The 21,023-nt window shown below is 35.4% G+C and overlaps 1 protein-coding gene and 1 long non-coding RNA gene across 4 annotated transcripts in view; one reads left to right on the forward strand and one right to left on the reverse strand.

Annotated features, from left to right (window-relative positions):
- The first annotated feature begins 790 nt into the window (after positions 1–790).
- Positions 791–21,023, forward strand: part of LOC116291021 (anaphase-promoting complex subunit 7) — a 136,516-nt gene continuing 116,283 nt past the window's right edge. For 2 of the 3 annotated variants that reach the window (XM_089029049.1, XM_089029051.1), the window contains exons 1-5: positions 791–1,045; positions 2,898–3,032; positions 6,145–6,216; positions 6,501–6,584; positions 9,352–9,434. In XM_089029049.1, coding sequence (XP_088885175.1) covers positions 974–1,045; positions 2,898–3,032; positions 6,145–6,216; positions 6,501–6,584; positions 9,352–9,434 — 446 coding nt within the window. In that variant the 5' untranslated portion in view covers positions 791–973. The remainder of the gene's footprint in view (positions 1,046–2,897; positions 3,033–6,144; positions 6,217–6,500; positions 6,585–9,351; positions 9,435–21,023) is intronic. The other variant, XM_089029050.1, reaches the window with a different exon arrangement.
- LOC148911529 (uncharacterized) lies at positions 15,289–20,266 on the reverse strand. Its single transcript, XR_016119620.1, has 3 exons — positions 20,088–20,266; positions 19,296–19,986; positions 15,289–16,608 (listed from the first exon to the last, which is right to left on the reverse strand). It is a non-coding gene; the product is annotated as an uncharacterized LOC148911529 (long non-coding RNA).

A 21,023-nucleotide genomic window follows, 5' to 3' on the forward strand; every position in this document is an offset into this window, starting at 1 on the left:
ATTTTGCATTGCCTTTTGCATTATTCTCTATTTTGTCTCAGTTGTTCTTGTCAAGTTTAAATGAATGTAAGCTTTGTTTTTGGAAAACTGTAAAAGACCTAATTAAAAACATTTTTTTGCTCATCTTAACCAGTATTCAAGTCTGTTTTTTGATCTTGATTTGCCGTAAATCTCCAGATTTTCGATTTCAATGAAAGACATCCGAGGTAAATTTCACTAAACATGATATTGTATTGGATTATCTGTAGTTAGCTTTCGTTTTTTTTAAGTAAAAGAGATTCAAAGCCTAAAACTGTCGGCCTTGCAAAACTTTGTCGAAGAATCTTGCAAGAACAAAACTAGCCCTTGGGGGTGGGGGTGAGTTGTGTACACAATTCCTGAGTGGGAGAGTATACTCGCGCAAAGAAAACAATGTAGTTAGTACATTTCGATTCGATTTCACTGCATGGTTTTTATTATGGGAGAAATTATCATCATTTCGAATGAAAAATAATTGAAGATTTTTTCCCCGATCGTATTTTTACCTTTCAGTTTCATTCAAATTATTCTCCCTGTGACTTCCGTATCGGGAGCTCCGCCTTTAGGCAGTGCCTGAATATATATATCATCTTCCTAACACGCTACACATGTATTTTGACTTCTATTTCGTGTCATAGCGTGAAGACGGAGTGGACGAGCGAGAGACTGTGGAAGAGTCTAAGTCTAGTTTAGCTTGGGCTACCTGTGGAGAGCATTTGCGCTCAAATTTTGTCTGCTGACTAATAATTAGCCCGCGATCAGTGTTCAAATTTTTTGCGCGTGAAATTCAAAAGTAATTCGAAATTTTATTCCTTAATTTTGATACAAAAAAACTTAAATTCGAACACAAAAGGTTCTAGTACATTAGAATTTCATCATCAGAGGTAATCTTAAAAGAATTTCCTCCTAAAAAGGTTTGGCAGAATTTGTCTTCGTCGAATCAGCGAATCAAGGAATGCAAATGGTGGGCATAGAAGATATCAAGTCTCTACATGAAGCAGGACTCTTTTCCAGTGCAAAATTATTGGTAATTGTAAATGTTTTTACTTAGTTTGATACAATGAGTTTAGAAATGTTATTTTATGTTATTTTATCATTAAAATGATTTATCGCCTAATAATATTTTGCGCAATTAGTATAGAACGATCTCGAGTACAATTCGGAATAAATTATAGGTACGAGTACAATTCGGAATAACTTATAGGTACGAGTGATATTTTGAAAGTTTTCAAAACTGGACGAGCCTTTAAGCGAATTCAATTTGAGAACTTTCAAAACATCTCGAGTATTTATAAATTTCGAGAAGATTGTTCGATTTTTTGTTTATAATCAGGGGTGGCGCAGCGTCTATATAAGTTGGGGAGGGGGGGGGGGGGGGCGGGGGCTTACCTTTGTAGGAGTATTGGTCCAGAAAAAAACACGTGACTTTGTACGGATTGGAAAAAGGTAACCCATTGGGAAACCCGAATTATTTATTTGTGTGCCTCTTGTTTTCATTTCATTTCATTTACTAAAAATTACAGTTTGATAAAAACCTGGGGGGCACTAGTCTCCCCCGTTGTCCCAGATAATACACTCGAAAAAATTAAGCAACTTGATTGGGACTCTACAGAACACAATTTGGGATTAAATTGTACTCCTCTTGTCCAATCAGAATCAAGTAATTTTGTAGAGTGTAATATTCTGGCGTGTTCAATCGATAAAAACGATAATCTATAATTCAATATTGATATTTATCAATAAAATTAGTTAATAATATTGGAAATTGATAAAAATCGATTAGCCCATATTTTGTGAGAAAGTTATTTTTATAATTAAGATTATCAATTTTTCAATTACATTTAAGCTTATTGATTTTTCAATTGTATCTATCAATTATCATTGATTGTTATATTCCAAAAACCAATGACATTTACGTTTGTATGATAACTGTGTTGTATTTGTGCACCACTGCCTCAGCTATTACATTGGTGTGTCTCAAATTTATTATGAGTACAGTATCAGTAAAGTGTCTGAATCAGTCTAAGTTGTGTGATCTGGCCTAAGTAGATGACGTTGACCAATACGATCAATACCATTTTAGAGATTAATATTGATAGCTATTGATTTATCGATTGATTTTCCAATAGCAGTTTTTATCGATACTACACGCCGGGTTATATTGGATGAGGTTGAGCATGACATTATAAATTATCAAGACTGAGGTTTGTGTTTTCTGCCGAAGCTGTAAGCTGAGCACAGACCTGAAGTCTTGATAATCTTTGATATACTGTAATGCAAAAACTGAATACAATAATATTGTTCTATTATACATTTATCAATTTAGAAAGCTATCAAGCTAGAGACAACATGATGAATATTTAGCAATTACCCCTGGAACCAGATTGGGCTATTGACTCATATGCCATGAAGGCAAGAGGACCAATTCTTTTAGTCAAGTCCAACTAATTAAAGTTAAATTGCCATTTTTTTGGTTTTCAAAGCTGGTACTTTTTGCTACTAACTACATGTACTAGTTAGGATATAACTTATAGCCTAGTAGTACATGTAGCTCTTCATCTATTGCATTCATGATGGACCACTAGTTGGATTACGCTAAAAAAAATCTCAATTTACAAGCTATTACAAGCTGTGACCTTGAGTAAACTTGACAGGATGAATCTATTATCTGCAAATGTTTTTGATGATAATAGATTTGTATCTTGTTGCGTTTGTGCGCCAAAATTGTCCACATGTTTTCATTGAATCAGAATTGAGAAAGTGAGTAAAATCTATAATAATTATAGTAATAGTATTATTGTTTGTAAAAGATAAGCTTAAAAATGCGCATCTAATCCATTTTTTTGGAATATTTAATAATAACTGGCTTTGTCTGGCAGACAAGTTTCTCCATGTCAGTCCAAGAGAAAGATAACCAAGATAAACAAGATGTTACAAATTTGACAACCAAGTCCAGTTTGATGGTTTTGTTTGGGGATTCGTTGTTTGAGGATGAACAGTTTAGAAGAGCTGAGGTAAGAGTTTTTACTGGGTTGCCTGTGGTAGACCAGTCATAAAATGCCTTTGTTTCTTTTTATAGTCTCCTTCTAAGAAATGTTGCATCCTTGCGCAAGAGTACCCATTTATGGATTTGAATGACATTGTTCATAGATAACTGAATGGCTCATAGATTGGCTTAGCAGCTGAGGATTTAATTCTGGGCTTTAGAAGTAATATAATTGAGCAGTAAAGGAAGATTTCTAGGATTGTAATTCAGATTTTTATTCGTATTAACACGGCTACTCAGTCGGCAGTCTTCTGGCTTCAGTCGCATGGGTTGGTAGAGCCTTAATCAAAATACAGCTTCCAGTTTTTGGTCATAATAAGGCATATACATGACAATATCGTTAAATTTCACGCGGTAATCAGAGCTGCTAACTTTGGCCGGAAATAATTTTCGCTAAGTTTTGAATTCTTTTACTGACCAAGTTTCACAGTTCAACTTCACTGGTTTGGATATTTGAGAGAATAAGAGAAAAAATATATAATGGTTTGGATATTTAAAAAGACTGTATTCGAAGAATATAATTATTAATGGAGATTAATCGAGAACTTCAAAGCGGTTAGCGAAAAAAGCTAGAACCATTTAAACATATTCCTAAACGGATTTATGTTGCTTCTTCAAGGCCTATACATGGTTCTTGAAAGAAATATATTTATGTCATCAGACACCACGAGCCTTGGGGTCATGTTAGTTGTTGTCAGTGTAGGAGCCTATTAAAACTTAGTGACATCAGTAGCGCAACGCTGTTTTCTCTGGCTACAAAACCACATCTGTATAGTTTTACTAATCAAGTGTCATTACACTTCACTGGTTAAAAGATAGACAAAAGCGATACATTTTTATTTTAAAAAAAACATTTAAAAGGTGTAAACTTTTGAAGAAATTTGATGTGAGGAAAAAAAAGTGTTTGGTAGTTCTGAAAGAAAATTACACCTATGTTCCAAAGTAAGATTAGGTGTTAAATAGGCTCCAGCATATTGGGCAACCCAGTGCATGCTCCAAGAGCATCTTGTTTAAAACTTATGTCAGTTTTATAATCCTTCCTAATTACCAATTACAAATGCAAAATAGTCATGATGAAGTAGGTTTTGGTGGATGTCAATCAAGGCATTTCCATGAAAGTTCATAAAAATTGTACATTGTATCAATAGTTGGGAGATCACGATGGTAGTGTAAGAGTTGCATGAGGTGGAACCAAGTGCAACTCTAGTTACCAGAGTGTTCTCCCAACTATCCAAATACTTCAAAAACATGACCTACCCATTTCTAAGCATTGCTCATTTATTTTATAACATATATTATAAAAGGTGCAACACCTTCCACCAATGTTGATACCAACAATCCTAAGACCATCTGGTTTTCTCTGCCATTCAAAAACTAGAAGTCTATTTTAGACACTATAAATCTGTTAGAAATAATTCTAAGCTTAAATGCACACTTGATTATATTTTGAAATGATGTTAGACTGCACAATATTAAGTAAATTTAAATTATTATTATTATAAAGATTTTAAGCTCTTTATGAATTTTAGTTATTTTTAATATACTTCTATTAATTTACATTTTCTGGGTTAGCACTATAGGGTTAGGACTAGGTTTGGGGTTAAGCGTTTATGGTTATGTATGTATTATGCTTTTTAGATTTTAGACTAGATTCTTCTATAACTTTTTTGTTTTGGTTGTTGTAATGATAACATTTTTAAATTTAACAGGCACCAGGACCACTAAAAACTATATCTGAAAAACACCCCTCTTGAAACTTGTTTGGTTAATAAATGATGAATAAAACACTAAAAAAGAAATTTCTTTATAAATTTTATAAGGCTTTCCGCCGTAGCTGGACACGAATACTATATATGACTTATCAAACCTCTAGGTTAGTTCCTTTGTGTTTCACTAAAATTTTCAAAATTAAAGTGAATTTGGCCAAGAAAATCCAACTTATGTTTATGCAAATGAACACAGTTTTGTATCAGATTTACAACACTTGTCACGGTCGTGATTTCTGTTGGGTTTTCCTCATTAATTATTCATGAGTTTGATAATGCTAATTCCAAAGTCGACGAAGATTTCAAGTCTCGATTCTTATAAAACTAAAGCTAAGGGAAGCACGGGTCGCGTAGCTGCGAGAGTGTACGCCTCCCACCAATGCAACCCGAGTTTGAGTCCCGCTGAGCTGGGTGTTGTATATGAGTAGAGTTGTTTGTTGGTTCTCTCAGACTGTGCTTTGAGGGTTTTCTGGGTTCTCCCGTTTTCCTCCCTCCACAAAAATCAACTCCTAAATTCCAATAGCGCAGTGCAACCATGACGTCATACAAATGAAAACACAGGTGAAATTTGGACAAACAAACATACAAGTTTACTTTCAGCAGATTATTTTCATAGCCGATCGAAGTTGATTTTAGTTTACATGGGTTATTATTGTAACTTTAAGTAAAAATAATAAAATCGGTTTGTATAATCCTCGTAGCAGTTAAGCAGAATCCAATGTTGGTCCGAATCTTTAAGCTATTTTTAGAATCAGTGCACTGCGCTATTCGATAACAGAATGAGGGCCACAGGTTTGTTAGCCACTGTTAGCCACTTTGTGTATTTTGTAGTGTACTGTACATCAAAATACTATTGTGATTTCACGCTTGTGATTGGAAAATGCTGTAAATAATCAATTTCCATGGTGATTGATGGTCTGTTTCAATGGACATTGTTTCTGTCTTGTGTACATTTTTTACCTGCTGAATGGCAATTTTTCAGTAGAAATATACATGTATCTGGATGATTGAGCATTAAGGGAATGATCTCCATTTACTAATGGCTGGTAATAAAGATTCATTTATGAAGCTGTTTTATATCAAGCAATAGAATACTACTGTATCTGGTTGATACATGTATTACATGACAGGCAGCATTTGCCCTCCATTGAAGGCTGAAGTTTCATGAGATTCATATTCAGCTAATTGGAACCAATTGTAAGCAATGGTCTGATATCTAATGATCATTGTGGAAGTCCAATTCCCTCTGCAATACGAAACTTTTAAGAACTGTTTTTATTTAAAAATATTCTGATGTTCTCTTTTGTTGTTTAGTATTACTACAGCAAAGCCCTTCAATGTAGAAAAGCTATTAGTAAAACTAAATCCAAGACAAGTACATCACAGGTATGGCCATGCATGTTTATTGTATTGTATCACAGACTCGTTTTTGTAAGTGAATATAAAAAAACAAAGGATAAAATCATGGTGTATGGGAAGCATGGATGACTGTGGGCAGCGACCAATGAGTTAAATTACATACTTAATTGTGGTCATTAATTCAATTCCCAGACTCACCATCACATTTGAGTACTGGTAGACTTTGTCTCTTATATACACATTTTTTCAGTCAACACCATATGCATAAAAAAAGATTGAATTACATGTCATTCGAATTTACTTGATTATAGGGGTTGATACTAGAAGTAGAGGTCAAGTACAAGGTGTACCAATGTTACACCTGCCTTAAAGAGCATAAAGAAGCTTTGGCTATTGTAAGTACTTTATATCTCGCTTATCTCACTTGAGATACAGTGAACACCTGCGTGTAGGAACCCAATGATATAAAAACCTGTTTAGTTCAAGCAGGTTCTTATATGTGGGTTACAGTGTAATTTAATATGATAAAAATTTCAACCATTTTAACATTCTGTAATCAGTTTTGTTAGGCTTATCATGATACAGTTGTGAAGAACTGTATATTACAAGACCAAATTAAACCCAAGTTCATTTATTTTTCTGGTAATCAAAAATGTTATATCTCCTTCGTAAATAAATAAAAAATAAGTCACTTTTATTTAAGTGTCTAGTCGTTCTAGTGCTTTTGCACTAATTGGAGGCACTTTTTGCACACAAGCACTTCCACTACATTAAATGTTCTATGCACGCAACGCTCAACTCGCATGTTGATTTTTATGGAGGGAGGAAACCAGAGAACCCGGAGAAAACCCTCGTAGTCATAGGAGAGAACAACTCATCAATGAAACTAAATTCAAATGTGGCGACAGCAGAGCTCGAAACAGCAACCCGACCCGTTGGACTCACGGCGGTGAAAGATGACGCATTAGCTGCAAACGCCACCCATGCTACCCATAGAAATTAAGAACCTAATTAAGAACCTACTTTGCCTAAATTGCCAATAACTACTCAAAATACAAGAACCTATTTGCCAGACTTCTAATAATGAAGTATGATATTTTTACGATTATTTTTTGGAGTCTGTGACGTCATACACTCAACATTGAACATCGCTCCATACATTTCTTTGTAGTTTATGATCAAAATATCAGTAGTAAAGGGAGAAAGAAATACCCAAACACCCCAAAATATAAATTATAGTCACAAGTAATGTGAAATAAGCACATTAGCCACTCTTTGGGCTTCATAGGAATAAAATAAATTAAGGATTTATATACAAAGAAATATATGTAGCAATGTTTGATGTTGAGTGTATGATGTCACAGACTCCAAAAAATAATCGTAAAAATATCATACTTTCGTCCTGAATATCGAGAAAACACTTCATACAGTGATTATTGGACCTTTAAAGAGTATTCTTAGGAAGTTTCAGCTTTATCCAAGTTTGAGCGATTTTCGTTATAGTAGCACTTTAAACCATAAAATGCAGTTCAAGAGACTCGATTAACTGTATTTATTTTATATAAACAAATGCTCATCTTAAGTATAATTAAATCTAAACACAAGGCCCTCCCCCTTTCTCCCTTTGCACATGAAGTGAATAGTTGAATGGTAGAATATTTTTCCATGATTTGAGTGATGCATCTAGGAGATATCAAGGTTTACTCTTTAAATGTGTTAATTACTGTGATGTCATAGGAGGTATGATTCAGTGGCGGATCCAGGGGAGGGGTGCAGGGGGTGCGCACCTCTTCCTGGTTTGACTTTGTACCCCTACTTCAAAGATTAAACCCATACAAAATGTTTTTTCCCTTTGATTCTAAGGGGTGCACCCCTCCCTAGGTTTACTATGTGTGCTGCACCCCTCCCTGAACAAATTCCTGGATCTGCCCCTGTTATTAAATATTCTTACCAAGCTCATTAATAATTCATTAGGGAAATACAATAGAAATCATGACTCTGAAGAGGTTTATAATTTTGATACAGAATCATGCATGTTCATTTGCATAAACTTTAACTTGGATTTTCTTGGGCAGATTCACTTTTATCTTAAAACTTTTAGTGAAATACAAAGGAACTATTTATACTTAGATGTTTGTTAAGCAATATAAAATATTCCTGTCCATGTTGTATACAACATGTAAACTCTCGGCTATGCCTCAAGTTTATATATTGTTTACAACACAGCCACTCGTACTGTATAATTATTACAAAAAGGTTTCTGGGGCAGTAAAACATTCTGTATAAAACGTCATTGTCTTACTAACGGTTTATAGAAAGGTTATTGCAAATTTATTTTGTTTTCTTTTAGTAATCTAGTAATTTACAAATGATGACAAATAATTCTCAAATGCCTCCTATTACCTCACACTCATTAACATATTGGAAGTATGAACCTTGATATCTCCAAGATGCATCACTCAAATCACATAAAAATATTTTGCTATTCATTTCTACTAAAACCATCACTAAAAATATTGGGTTAGGGGGGAGGGGCACTTTAATGTCAGCAGGTAGTGTTTAAAAAAAAATCATGTGATCTATTTCTAACCTATCAAATGCAGTGGCAGATCCAGAACTATTTCAAGGGGGTGACTATTATCTAGAAAAGCATCATATAGTGTCCTTTTTAATTCTTACCTTAGTCTTTATTCTTATTGTCATAGTGACATAGTCTTTTACAGTGTATATCATCTATAGTAACCAGAACTGCAAGTCAGTGATCTTATACATAGCCATGCATTATACAGCTGTAGACTCAGTACTTAGTTATAAATTGCTATTGTGTATTCTTCACGAGAAGCAGAATAAAAGGAAAAGGCTGGAAATATCTAACATTGTTAATATCCCTTTTCTAAATTGTGCAAGTTTGGAGTTATGAAATTTTTTGAACTTCAAAGGGGGGTGACTGATCACCCAATTCACCCCCTGGACACGTAGATTAATTACTTGAAATGCTTGAATTTCATGTGGACAATATTGCACGAAAATTGTATATTGATATGACATATAAGAAAATGCGACAACTTCAATATTTATTTCAGAAAATCTTTTTTTATAATCTGAATGTTCAATTATATGTCATGTTAGATAAGTTGATAAGACAGTGTGTGTTATCCACAGCTTGAAGGAGTTTCCCAAAAGCAAAGGACACCCAAAATCAACATGGCTCTTGCTAGTTTATACCATCGGCAAGGAATGGAGAGGTATGCTACATGACCATACTTATAATATTAATTTTTACTGAGTAACACACCCTGCTGTTTTGTTAACACAAAGTTACCACATAAGATTTGCTATTTGCACGCACATTTAATAGCGGAGCTCCCGCACGGAGCACCATACTTAGGAAAAAATGGTAAACCATCGAGTTGATTTTTCATGGCTTGGCTGACGTCACTTCCGTCCGTACGTCCGTCCGTACGTGGATGGATGGCTAGATATGGTTAGGTATGGTAAAGGATGGCTAGGGATGGTAAGGGATGGCTAAAAATGGTAAGGGACTAGGGATAACTAGGGATGGCTAGGGATGGTAAAGGATGGCTAGGGATAACTAGGGGTGGTTACAATACCTACCAACCATGTACATGCCATGGCATGCATTTTATTTAGCCATGGAGTATACACCGCAAAACTCGCTAGCGAGAATTAAGTGTGAAAAAACTCGCTAGCGAGAATTTAAAGCACAAAAACTCGCTAGCGAGATTTTTGTCGTAAAGAAAACTCGCTAACGAGAATATACAAAGAACTTGCTAGCAAATACTGAGCCTAAAATATAAAAATTGGAACACGTAATTTTTATATTTCCACCCTGTAAAAATCAATCTGAACCAACAAAAATATTTCAACCCCCCTAAAAAAATTTCGGTCCCTTTTGGCAGCAGCGGCATTCCATACATAAGTAAACATATATGGCGGACGATAACTATAATATATGTAGTAATATATGTAATATTATGTACATCGCAATCTTGGATATTTACTTGAGCCCACGCTATTTTTTTTCCGCGTAAAACCGTATTTGTCAGCACACGTCATTACCGCAGGAAGACCAATCAACAAATTTATGTCTGGCGTGCTCCCAAAGTTGAATACTGAATACTGCATACTAAATAGTGCATTCCAAGACCGAAGTGCATTGTGGGTCATAGTGACATTGTCTAAAGTGGGATTATCAGGGTACCCCAAATTGCTCAAAAATATCGATTTTTACATTTTTACATTTTGCGATAAAATACATAATATTCTTCGATTTTCTTCCAAAAAAAATTTCGATAGTGATTTTCATTTAGCGAGTAATAAAAAAAACCGGTTTGTGTCAACAAATGCGCTTCCGCTTAGTCAGAAACATTTTTGCGTTTTTCGCGGAAGTGATTTTGCGTTCAGTTACCCGTACGTTTTGAGTCCGATGTCAAAGGGAATTTGACCAATTTAACTGAAATTTTTAGTAAATCATCTTGGATAGTCGTTCTTCAAAAGTGTGTCTCCGATTTTTGATTTTTTGCTTATTTCCAAAGTTATCGTGGATTTTGGCTCGGATACAGCTGATATAGCGGCGTCATAACTTTAAGAGCATATAAAAAAGCAACGGGGCAACTAATCAAAAATCGGAGACACACTTTTGACAAGTGATGTCTTGTGATCTCGGAAAGGTAATAAGCATTGGTTTCCGATCATTACCGGCTGTCATCGAACTCCGCGAAGATGCCACGTTGAAAATTTGAATAATTTGCTCTAACTTAAAAGGATAAATGTATTTTACAAAAAGGAAAATAGGAATAGTTTCCACATTTATTCAGCTTTCAGAAAATGTATACTTTGTTGAGGTTTCCTTTAAAAGGTTTTGTGCTATTAAGAGTTGAATGCACAATGGTCGCTAGGGTTACCCTGATACCTTAATGTCTAGTCGCGAGGGAAAAAGTTAGTTTTGTTTTCCCGAGAGTCTCGATGTTTCACGAGACTTGAGGTAAAACAAAACTACTTTCTCGAGGGACCAGACATTTTAAAAGTGTTTTGTTAGTCGCTTTTTTATTCGCTTTTTTCGTATTTTTGGAATCCTTTTTCTCAATGAAAATCCTTGTAATTTCTCTGTAGAAACATTGGTAACTCGTTGTAGTTTTGCTTCGAGCTCCATTTATACTGAAAATTCAAGCAACATATAAGCTCCAGCGTTTTTCACGTTTTGCTCACAAGTTACTTATTTCCCAGTCGGGATACATTTAGATTGAGCTAGTGTCACGTGACTATCTTTCAACCAATGAGGGTGTTTTTTATATCGGAAAATTTTGTAGCTATATAACAATAAAACTTTTTAAAATACGATTAATGATAAATGACATGTTTCGGCATTCTCATGCCATTTTCAAGAGTAAATGAAAAGTGTGTACAACTTAATAAGAATTTTTTTTCAATAACGAGCAAAAAGCGCCAAAAACTATACTTTCGTATGAGTTTTGATCCCAATTTTCGTTTTGGGTTAAAACTCAAACCCTTTTTTAAACAGTTGGAAACTTATGTGCTATGATAAAATGCTTGTTTGAAGCGGTATTTTCAATTGTACAAAGATGTTTTTTTGCATTTGTGTTAGAATGTTGCTTTGTCAGGCTTTTTTTATAGAACATATACGCTTATTTCAATAAAGTTAGTCACCTTAAAAGCTATAAGCTGAGGCCAACCAGGATTATGGGTAGATTCATTTTACACGTTCAACCGTTTGATAACTGTTCATGGACTTGAAAATCTTTTACCGGTTACAGTCTCACCTCTTCTGAGCATCATCGAGCTGCAGTTTGTATTTAAAAAGATTTGTATATATATGCTTTTTTGATATGAAAAGTTTCCCATGATGCTCAGTGATCTCAGCTTTCTAGGTTTTTGGTGTCTAACTTTATTGAAATAAGTGTATATGAAATAAGCAAATGAAGGCCTAAACCTCATTGTCGATAAAAATTTTTGCTTTGGGTTAACACTTTGATTCCACTTCCAAACAAGTTAAACTTTCTGATAAGAAGATTTTTGCCTTGTACAGCAGCCTTTCTTTAAGAAAATAGTTTTTTTAGTTTTTGTAATATTAAACTATTTAGTTAACTAAGGAACTATAAAAAGAAAGATGTTTTCATGTGTTTAAAATTTTTATTGTCTTTCGTGCTATTTCGTGCTATTATTTTATATAACAAGAATATTTTACTATTTAACTTTTAACTTCATGTAGAATCAATGCTGAAAACATTGAGTTAGGGGTCATAGGCACTTTTTAAAATCATATTTCTGCTAGTCATTACTGCATAATGTCCTACGCGTTTCAAGCCAGGTGACTCCGCAAAAACTAAAGGCTGAAAAGACACGATTTGCATGATTTGGGATGATTTGCACGATTTGCACAAATAAAAAAGGCAAAATTTGTACGATTCCGATAAAAAATATGCCGATACGAGTCCTTGCACGATAAAAAACTTGCACTTTTTAGCAGTCAACTTAGCAGCTTTTTTATCAGACATGCTTCGGGGCAGTTCTTTATGAGAGAGATAAAAACTACACATTTTCAAACTTCTTCTGCAGAATTTAATTTCAGTGCAATTTCTACCTTAGTAATCGAAAATTCAAATTTTAGTAAAAGCCGACACTCAAAAGACTCTGGGTGGTGCCCATGGGATGAGAAAATTGATATTTCAATAACCTATTCAAAATACAATATATCAGTTGTAAGTTTGAAGCATGAAAAAAATATGAAACTTTTATTGTTACTAATATTGCTGGTTGTTATTATTATAACTAAACCACTTGCTTTAACAGCAAAAGACATTTGAGTACAAATCTACATTTTCTCGGCGAAAAAATAATAACATAAATTTTGTCACGGACGTTACAAGGGTTTGTGCCCCAAAGCATGGTTTTTCAAAATTACATTCTAGTATCTGCGTACATTTTCTTTTAATTAGTCCCTATCAACATAACAACACCGCAAGATGTGAAAAAATCCGCTGTTTGCATTTTAAATTTGCGTTACGGACGTTACACCAACATTGTCCTTGACGTTGCAAAGTGTTATTCTTGACTCTATCATTGTTTTTATTCTTGTTTTGTGAATTCAAGGTAAAAAATGTCATTGCAATTGCTTTTTAAAACAATGTTCATTTAAAATCATATTATGGTGAGTGATACTTAAAAAAAAAAAAAATGATGATAATAATAATAATAATGATGATAATAATAATAATTTTATTCTAGCGCATTACACAATGTCTCAATGCTCTTACAATATAGAATAAATCAATTAGTGAATAAATGAATAAATATATTATACACGCGCGAGATCCATAGCTCGCGATTTAAAAAGTGCGAGATCCATAGTTCTTATATTAGTTCTGAACTTTGGTCTTGATAGGCGTAAATGGTCATTAGTATTAGATCGTAGGACTCTGTTTTGCTTGAGTAGGGTGAGCAAATCAACCAGGTGTCCAGGTGCCATGCCATTTAAGACCTTGTAAGTAACCAGCAGGATCTTGTAAGTGATGCGCTGGCGTACAGGGAGCCAATGAAGATTGCGTAAAATGGGTGTGATATAATATGAATGATAATAATAATAATAATAATAATAATAATAATAATAATAATAATAATAATAATAATGATAATGATATTTAATATTTATAAAGGGCGACTTTAACATGTGAATATGATCAAATGCGCAATATGGTCGGACATTCTAGTTTTAGTGACAAGACGAGCAGCAGAGTTCTGTTTACGTTGGAGTTTGGAAATGTCCTTGTCTGGTAACCCATATAGAAGGCTATTGCAGTAATCCAATTTTGAAGTGATAAAAGCATGGATCAGTTTTTCTGTACTTATTGATGTGAGCACTCATCCTTAAGCTTAAAGAATGGTCAAGTGTTACTCCAAGGTCACGTACATTGAATGTAGACGTAATCGTAACACCGTTGATATTGATCTTTTCTATAGGATCACGAGGGAGATAACTCGACGAGAAGTGAATTACCTCAGTCTTAGAAGAGTTACAAACAAGCTTGTTATTAGTAATCCACTGTACAATGTTCTTAGCACACTGCTCTAGTTTAGTAAGATACGAGGGTTGCTCTGATCTCTGCATAACCACTTACATCAGCGTAAATCATGGATTTGAGGCCGTGTTAGTAAATAATTGCTTCGAGTGGTGCCACGTATAAAGAGAACAGCAAAGGGCCTAACACGGAGCCTTGGGCGACACCGCACCCCAAAACAGATGGACTAGACCTAGTTTGGTTGATTACTATAAACTGTGAGCGGTTAGACACGTAGGACTTGATCCAGGCAAGGACAGTATTCCTTAAACCAAAGTGAGTTTCCAGTTTGTCAAAATAAAGGATACTATGGTCGATCGTGTCAAACGCTGAAGACAGACCAAGCAATACCAACACGACTTCATTATGGTTATCAAGAGCTAAGTTAATGTCGTTTGAAACACGCAGCATGGCTGTTTCGGTACTGTGGTGTGCTCGATATGCAGACTGATATTGGCCGTGGAGTTCCTCAGGGTAGCGTCTTAGGACCAATGCTATTCAACATATTCATAAACGATTTGTTTTTCCACGTCACAGAAGCCAAGTTAAATGCATATGCGGACGATCATCAAGTATACTGTTCAGGCACTGATCCAGCAGAACTTGAACACTGTTTATGTAGTGAAGTAGCTAAAGCAAACACATGGTATAAGGTGAACGCAATGAAAGTTAACGAAACCAAGCACAAGCGCTGATTTTGGGAAAAACTGACCACAAATTCTCATTCCCTGTGAAAGATTCTCTGGACATTTTTGGAATGAATATAGACAATAAGCTCTCCTTTGACAATCACATCTCCGCCATTTGCAAAAAGATCAACAATCAGTTTAATGTTATGTTAAGATTTAGAAAACTTATCTCAAGGGACACTAATAAAGCTGTATAAGGCTTTCATTTTGCCGCATTTTCATTACTGCTCGTCGGTGTGGCATTTTTGCGGTGCGCGCAATGCCAGCAAAATGGAAGCTTTAAACGAGCGAATATTAAGGTTCCTTTTACAAGATTATGATTCTTCATATGATTTATTACTTGAGAAGGTCAACCTAAAATCTCTACAAGTTAGACGCCTTCAGAATTTCTTAATCATATTGTACAAAAGTCTATTTTTTTCTCACTACCCAGGATATCTAAACAGTATGTTTACTTTCCGGTCTACTTCCTATAATTTACGCGGTAACTACATTCTGTCTCTCCCTAAACCTAAAACAACTACATATGGCCTTCACTCTTTTTCTTATTTAGCTGCTACTTTATGGAATGCACTGCCGGATACTTTTAGAACCTCAAACTTTTTGGACTTCCGTTGTAATATACTAAAGTATGACTCTTTCGAGTAACTACTCATCAAGTCCAAGTTTATGTATGTATGTATGTATGTATGTATATTTGTGGTGTAAAGAACATTTTCAACCAGATAGCGCTTGAGCTGAGTTGCCGCCGATCGCTCAATTACTTTACCAAGGAAAGGAAGGTTGCTGATGGGCCTGTAGTTCAAAAGTACCTCGTGGTCCATATCAGATTTTTTCAATACTGGAGTCACCATGCTTGAGAGAATCAGGGAACACGCCAGATTCCAAAGAATGATTTATTATAGAGGTGATACTCTGGAGAAGAACATCGATGATTGTTTTCACCATACTCGTCGGGAGCGGATCTAATGAGCAGGATTTTAGAAGGTGCATTCATGATAGACTTCTTTACGATATCAGGTGTGACTGGTTCAAACACAGATAGAGTGCACACTGGTTAGTGTTCAGGAACGAGTATAAATAGACTTTTAGGTGGCGTTTTTTTCCTAATCTATCATCGAGTTCTTGAGGAGAATCGTGGATAGGAAATATAGGTGGACCTTTCACTATAAACAGACCGTCAATTAGTTGAAACAGCTGTTTCTGGTCGGAGTTCAGAACCTTATTATTGTAATAGGCTCTTTTCGCTTCCTTGACTGCATCGTAATATCTCATTGAAGTTTCCTTGTGGATCTGTTTGTGTATTTCAAGCCAGATCTAATCCACTTTCTTTCCCATCGTCGTTTCTCACGTTTGAGGGAACGTAGACTATCAGAATACCAAGGTGCGTGAGGTCTCAAGGTGATAAAACGTTCTTGGATTGGAGCATGCTCATCAAGTAAGTTTTTGAGCTCAGAGTAGTAAGCGTCGACTGCTGCTGATAAATCAGGAGGCGGGCTGTTGAGTAATGGGAGAGGAGATAAACCCTCACCAAAATGATCAAGGTCTATGCCACACATTCTTCGACTATTAGAAAGAACTTTAACGAGACATGGTCTAGGCACAGGTAGCCCAAGCTTGGTTTCTGTGGTGTCCTGTTATAAGGAAATGTATGGAGATTCATCAAAAATTTCAATAAAATCATTGAAACGTGAAATAAAGCCTCGACATTTTACCCGATCATTGAGAAATAGCACTTCTTTCGCTCTGCGTGGTTATTTTTTGAATTTAGCCCGTTTTAAGATTTTTTTCCCCACCAGTAAGAAATAAGAGAAGGTTGGAAACTCGAGTCCCAAAAGCGGACCATCACGGGTCTTTGAAACCTCGTACGTCTTCGAATTTTCTTTCCAGCGCCAAATTTTAGTCATGACCCTTCTCTCACATCCCTATAGAACCGAGAAAGTCGCATTAGAGATTAGTCTTCGCGTCTTTAAGCCATAAAATTTGCCTCTACTCACATACTACCTCGCTTGTTCTGACCCGTACTTGGAGCTCACTGTACACCATTTCAACGGATTTCTTTCGGCAATCGACCCGAGGTCACGCCGGAAGTCTTCGTATCGTAAATGCGGGTTGGATTTGGATATAGTCTTTCTTCGAAATCGGGTACTGCATTTTTTGACGGCCTATGATACAAAAGTGTTTAACTTATAATTTATAACTTTATAATCTTTCTTCGAAATTATGGTGAGTGTATTTTTAACGGCCTAAGATACAAAAGGATTTCTTCCGGCGTGACCTCGGGTCGATTGCCGAAAGAAATCCGTTGAATTGGTGTACAGTGAGCTCCAAGTACGGGTCAGAACAAGCGAGGTAGTATGTGAGTACAGGCAAATTTCATGGCTTAAAGACGCGAAGATTAATCTCTAATGCGACTTTCTCGGTTCTATAGGGATGTGAGAGAAGGAAAGAAAATTGCTTTTGAGATATTGGAGGATAAGTAATTTGCTCAAGGTACAGAAAATTTGAAGAAAATCTGTATGAGCATTTTCGAGAAATTTCATATTGAAGTTTTAAAGTATAAAAAATTTGTAAAAACAAAACATGTTAGTAACTTTGTGGAAAAGTAGTTTATTTTTTCAGTTTTGAGTTCCTAATCTTATCTAAAGAAGTTGGACTTTGGAATAATGGGTAAAAATTATTGTATGGAAATCGTACCACTTGATATTTCAAAATATTTGTTCGACTTAAATTGGCTATGAGCCGTATTTTTGGACTATTGCGTTATGCTAATTAACATGCTCGCAAATTCAAATATACTCGATGAATTTTTTTAAATTTTAGTCAATATTGACTGCAATGTATAGGCACCGAGATGTCAAAATTTCATTTTCATTGATTCATTTTAAAGCTTTCAAACTTTAATCCGCATCGAGAACTGTACGGGACGGCGATTCTCTTTAGCCCTTGTTTATTTGATTTTTCATCCGTATTGTCCTCATTTATCACATTCGGGTAAATTCCAGTGCTAGTCAATCATGGTCAATGCTTTAAAATTGCTTTCCGAAAACGTTTCCGAACTATGTAAATTAAGCACTACCAAGAATCACAAGACTTTGTCACGCAGTATCTGGTTCTCTGCGCTTTAAAACATATAGACACGGGATTTTCATATCAAGGTACTTGGACACGTATTTAAAAACTCTTTACTGGTGTGGACATGCCACAAATTAATCAAATTGAGTAACGCGGTGCTTAATTTACATAGTTCGGAAACATTTTCGGAAAGCAATAGGACGTTTGCACGATGGCGTCATTGACCTCTACTACCAGACTCCCTTGCACACTTTCTTTTGTTCAGTTAATTAGTACCAATTGTCTTACTATTCTCATGAGGGAATACAAATTTAAATGAGAAAGAAAATTCGCGAAGTATCTTGATAGTGGGAGTCAAATGACGCCATCATGCAAACGTCCTATTAAGCATCGACCATGATTGACCAGCTCATACAGCACACTGTAGATTTGAATTTACGAGCATGTTAATTAACATAACACAATAGTCCAAAAATACGGCTCATAGCCAATTTAAGTCGACCAAATATTTTGAAATATCAAATGGTACGATTTCCATACAATAATTTTTACCCATTATTCCAAAGTCCAACTTCTTTAGATAAGATTAGGAACTCAAAACTGAAAAAATAAACTACTTTTCCACAAAGTTACTAACATGTTTTGTTTTTGCAAATTTTTTATACTTTAAAACTTCAATATGAAATTTCTCGAAAATGCTCATACAGATTTTCTTCAAATTTTCTGTACCTTGAGCAAATTACTTAACCTCCAATATCTCATAAGCAATTTAAAAACCTAGGTCAAAAAATGGAGAAAATAGGAAATGAATTAAACGCACCAACGCTTAACAGCAATCTTATATTAATTCCGATTTCAGTAAAAACATGCTCATTCGAAAATTTCATCTTTCCTTTGAAACCTCTAAAAACATTTTTAGCATTGGATTGTTTGCGTCCGAGTATTTGCGATTTGAAGTTGCACGGTATCGCGCGGATAAAACCCAGTGGAGCCACCTTAAGCAGGAGCCTTGGAAAGTCGATAAGTCTTCTGTCAATTGACCGAAGTCTTCAAAGAACATAGTTGAAGTTAGTTTGTTCTTGGCTGATGGAGGAGGTCGGCAGATAGACACGATTCGCACAGAGATACTTCCAGCTTTTATAGTGATATCAAGACACTCCATAGCACTATATGTGGGGTGATCTATCGATTTAAATTCAAACCCTTTGCGCAAAATTACAGCAACGCCTCCCCCAGCTTTACTCACTCTGGATGATGGATGACCCTATGACCACGCAGTGCATTTGAAAGATCAGCTATCGTCCGGGCGTCACGGTCATCTCCGCTGAGCCAAGTCTCAGTCAAAACCATGATATCAAGTTGATTGGAGATAACGAAGTCACATAAATGAGCCATTTTGTTCTTTATGGAACGAGCATTCCACAGGCCAAGCTTGACTCTAGGCGACGCATAGTACCGGTTTGGGGCACTAACTGGCTTAATGTACACCAAATTATTCAAGTTTCTGGTAGAATATTCGCGTCCTCCATAAGATCTAGTTGTGGTCCTCGTAGGAATTGGAGGGTATTGTTCACAGGTAGATGTAACCTGATTAGTATTCAAACTCGAAGCAATATGAAAATTCTGGAAATTCTGGCTTTAACGAGTCGTGGATGGAGATCTAGAATGATTTGAATTGGCCAGGAAATCTGTAAAAATAGGTCCAGGGTTCACCGCAATATCGCTGCAGATAGTTATGTCTACTGGCGGGTCATGACCAGGAATAAACAGCGAAATTATTCCATGTTTTGTTGACTTGTTGACCGGCAGATTTGAGTAGTGATATACAGTAGACATGAGTCGGCGAACAGTTAGACCAGGATTCGATAACCATGCCTGCCGTTGAGTAGCATCCTCAGCTCTTTTATAAGTTTATCCTGAGAGTTTTCTTGGTAGCCCTAAAGGTAAATTGGAACACTAGTTATTAATCTCCAAAGCTCACAAAGTCAAGTGTGTAAAATTTATTGAGATGCAAGTTACATTGCCATAACACATTTACCACCATATTATCGATGTTTTCCACTGGAACTGCAACATCCTCTTCGATATTACAACTAGTTACAATATCTTCAGTTCTTTTGTCCAGTGTCTCAACTTCTCTTGATTTAGAATGTGCTCATTTTTACTTGAACAGTCACCGGAACTACCGTTTAAACTTTTCGAGCCTTTCCAGACGACTCAAGGTCAGCCTTGCTTTCATGCAAATCCAAGATGGCGTCCAGGTAACCGTGAAATGGACTAAAATTATGCGTTAACAATATTATCTTTTGATGTGTTTCAGAGTGTAACGTCCGTAACGAAATTGTGTAACGTCCGCAACGTTACAATAAACTATTTTTCTGCAACTTTAAATCTAACAAATTCAATTTTACCCCCTAATTTGAAAACTTTATCCACCCACAAAAACATTTATGAAAAGCAATAGTTATATTGACAAACATTTCGCAGGAATATTTATAAATTGATAGGTGGTAAAAAGTGTTAGGTAATTTCGATGTAACGTCCGTAACGCTGCTTTTAACCCGTGTAGAAAATTTAAATAACAATATCGGAGTTCCATTTTTTGTAGATTCTTTCATTAACTCATCAAACTCGCTAGATAAATAACAAAAACATTGCAAACTCTTCGTATAAAAGGGTTAGTAAAGTTGTTAATTGGAGTCTGAATGTAACGTCCGTAACGAAGAACTGCCCTTCGAAATATTCATTTATTTATTTTATTTCGGATAATTAACATCGTACTATGGAAAAGCTTCCGTTCAGCAAAATCAAGATTTCGCTTTATTTTACAATTTGTGTTAATAAAATCTTTACTTTCCTGTTATATGAAAGAAAAAAGGATATAGAGTAAAAGAGCAGATCTCCCATACATGGGCCTCTAACCATTTGAAAATCTATTTGATGTTCTCTTGATGAAAGAAATCCTTTGGTTATG

This window comes from Actinia tenebrosa, unplaced genomic scaffold, assembly GCF_029948245.1.
Source record: "Actinia tenebrosa isolate PJP-AT-01 unplaced genomic scaffold, QUT_ActTen_1.0 PGA_scaffold13__45_contigs__length_12533684, whole genome shotgun sequence".
In the NCBI taxonomy this organism is placed as follows: Eukaryota; Metazoa; Cnidaria; class Anthozoa; order Actiniaria; family Actiniidae; genus Actinia; species Actinia tenebrosa.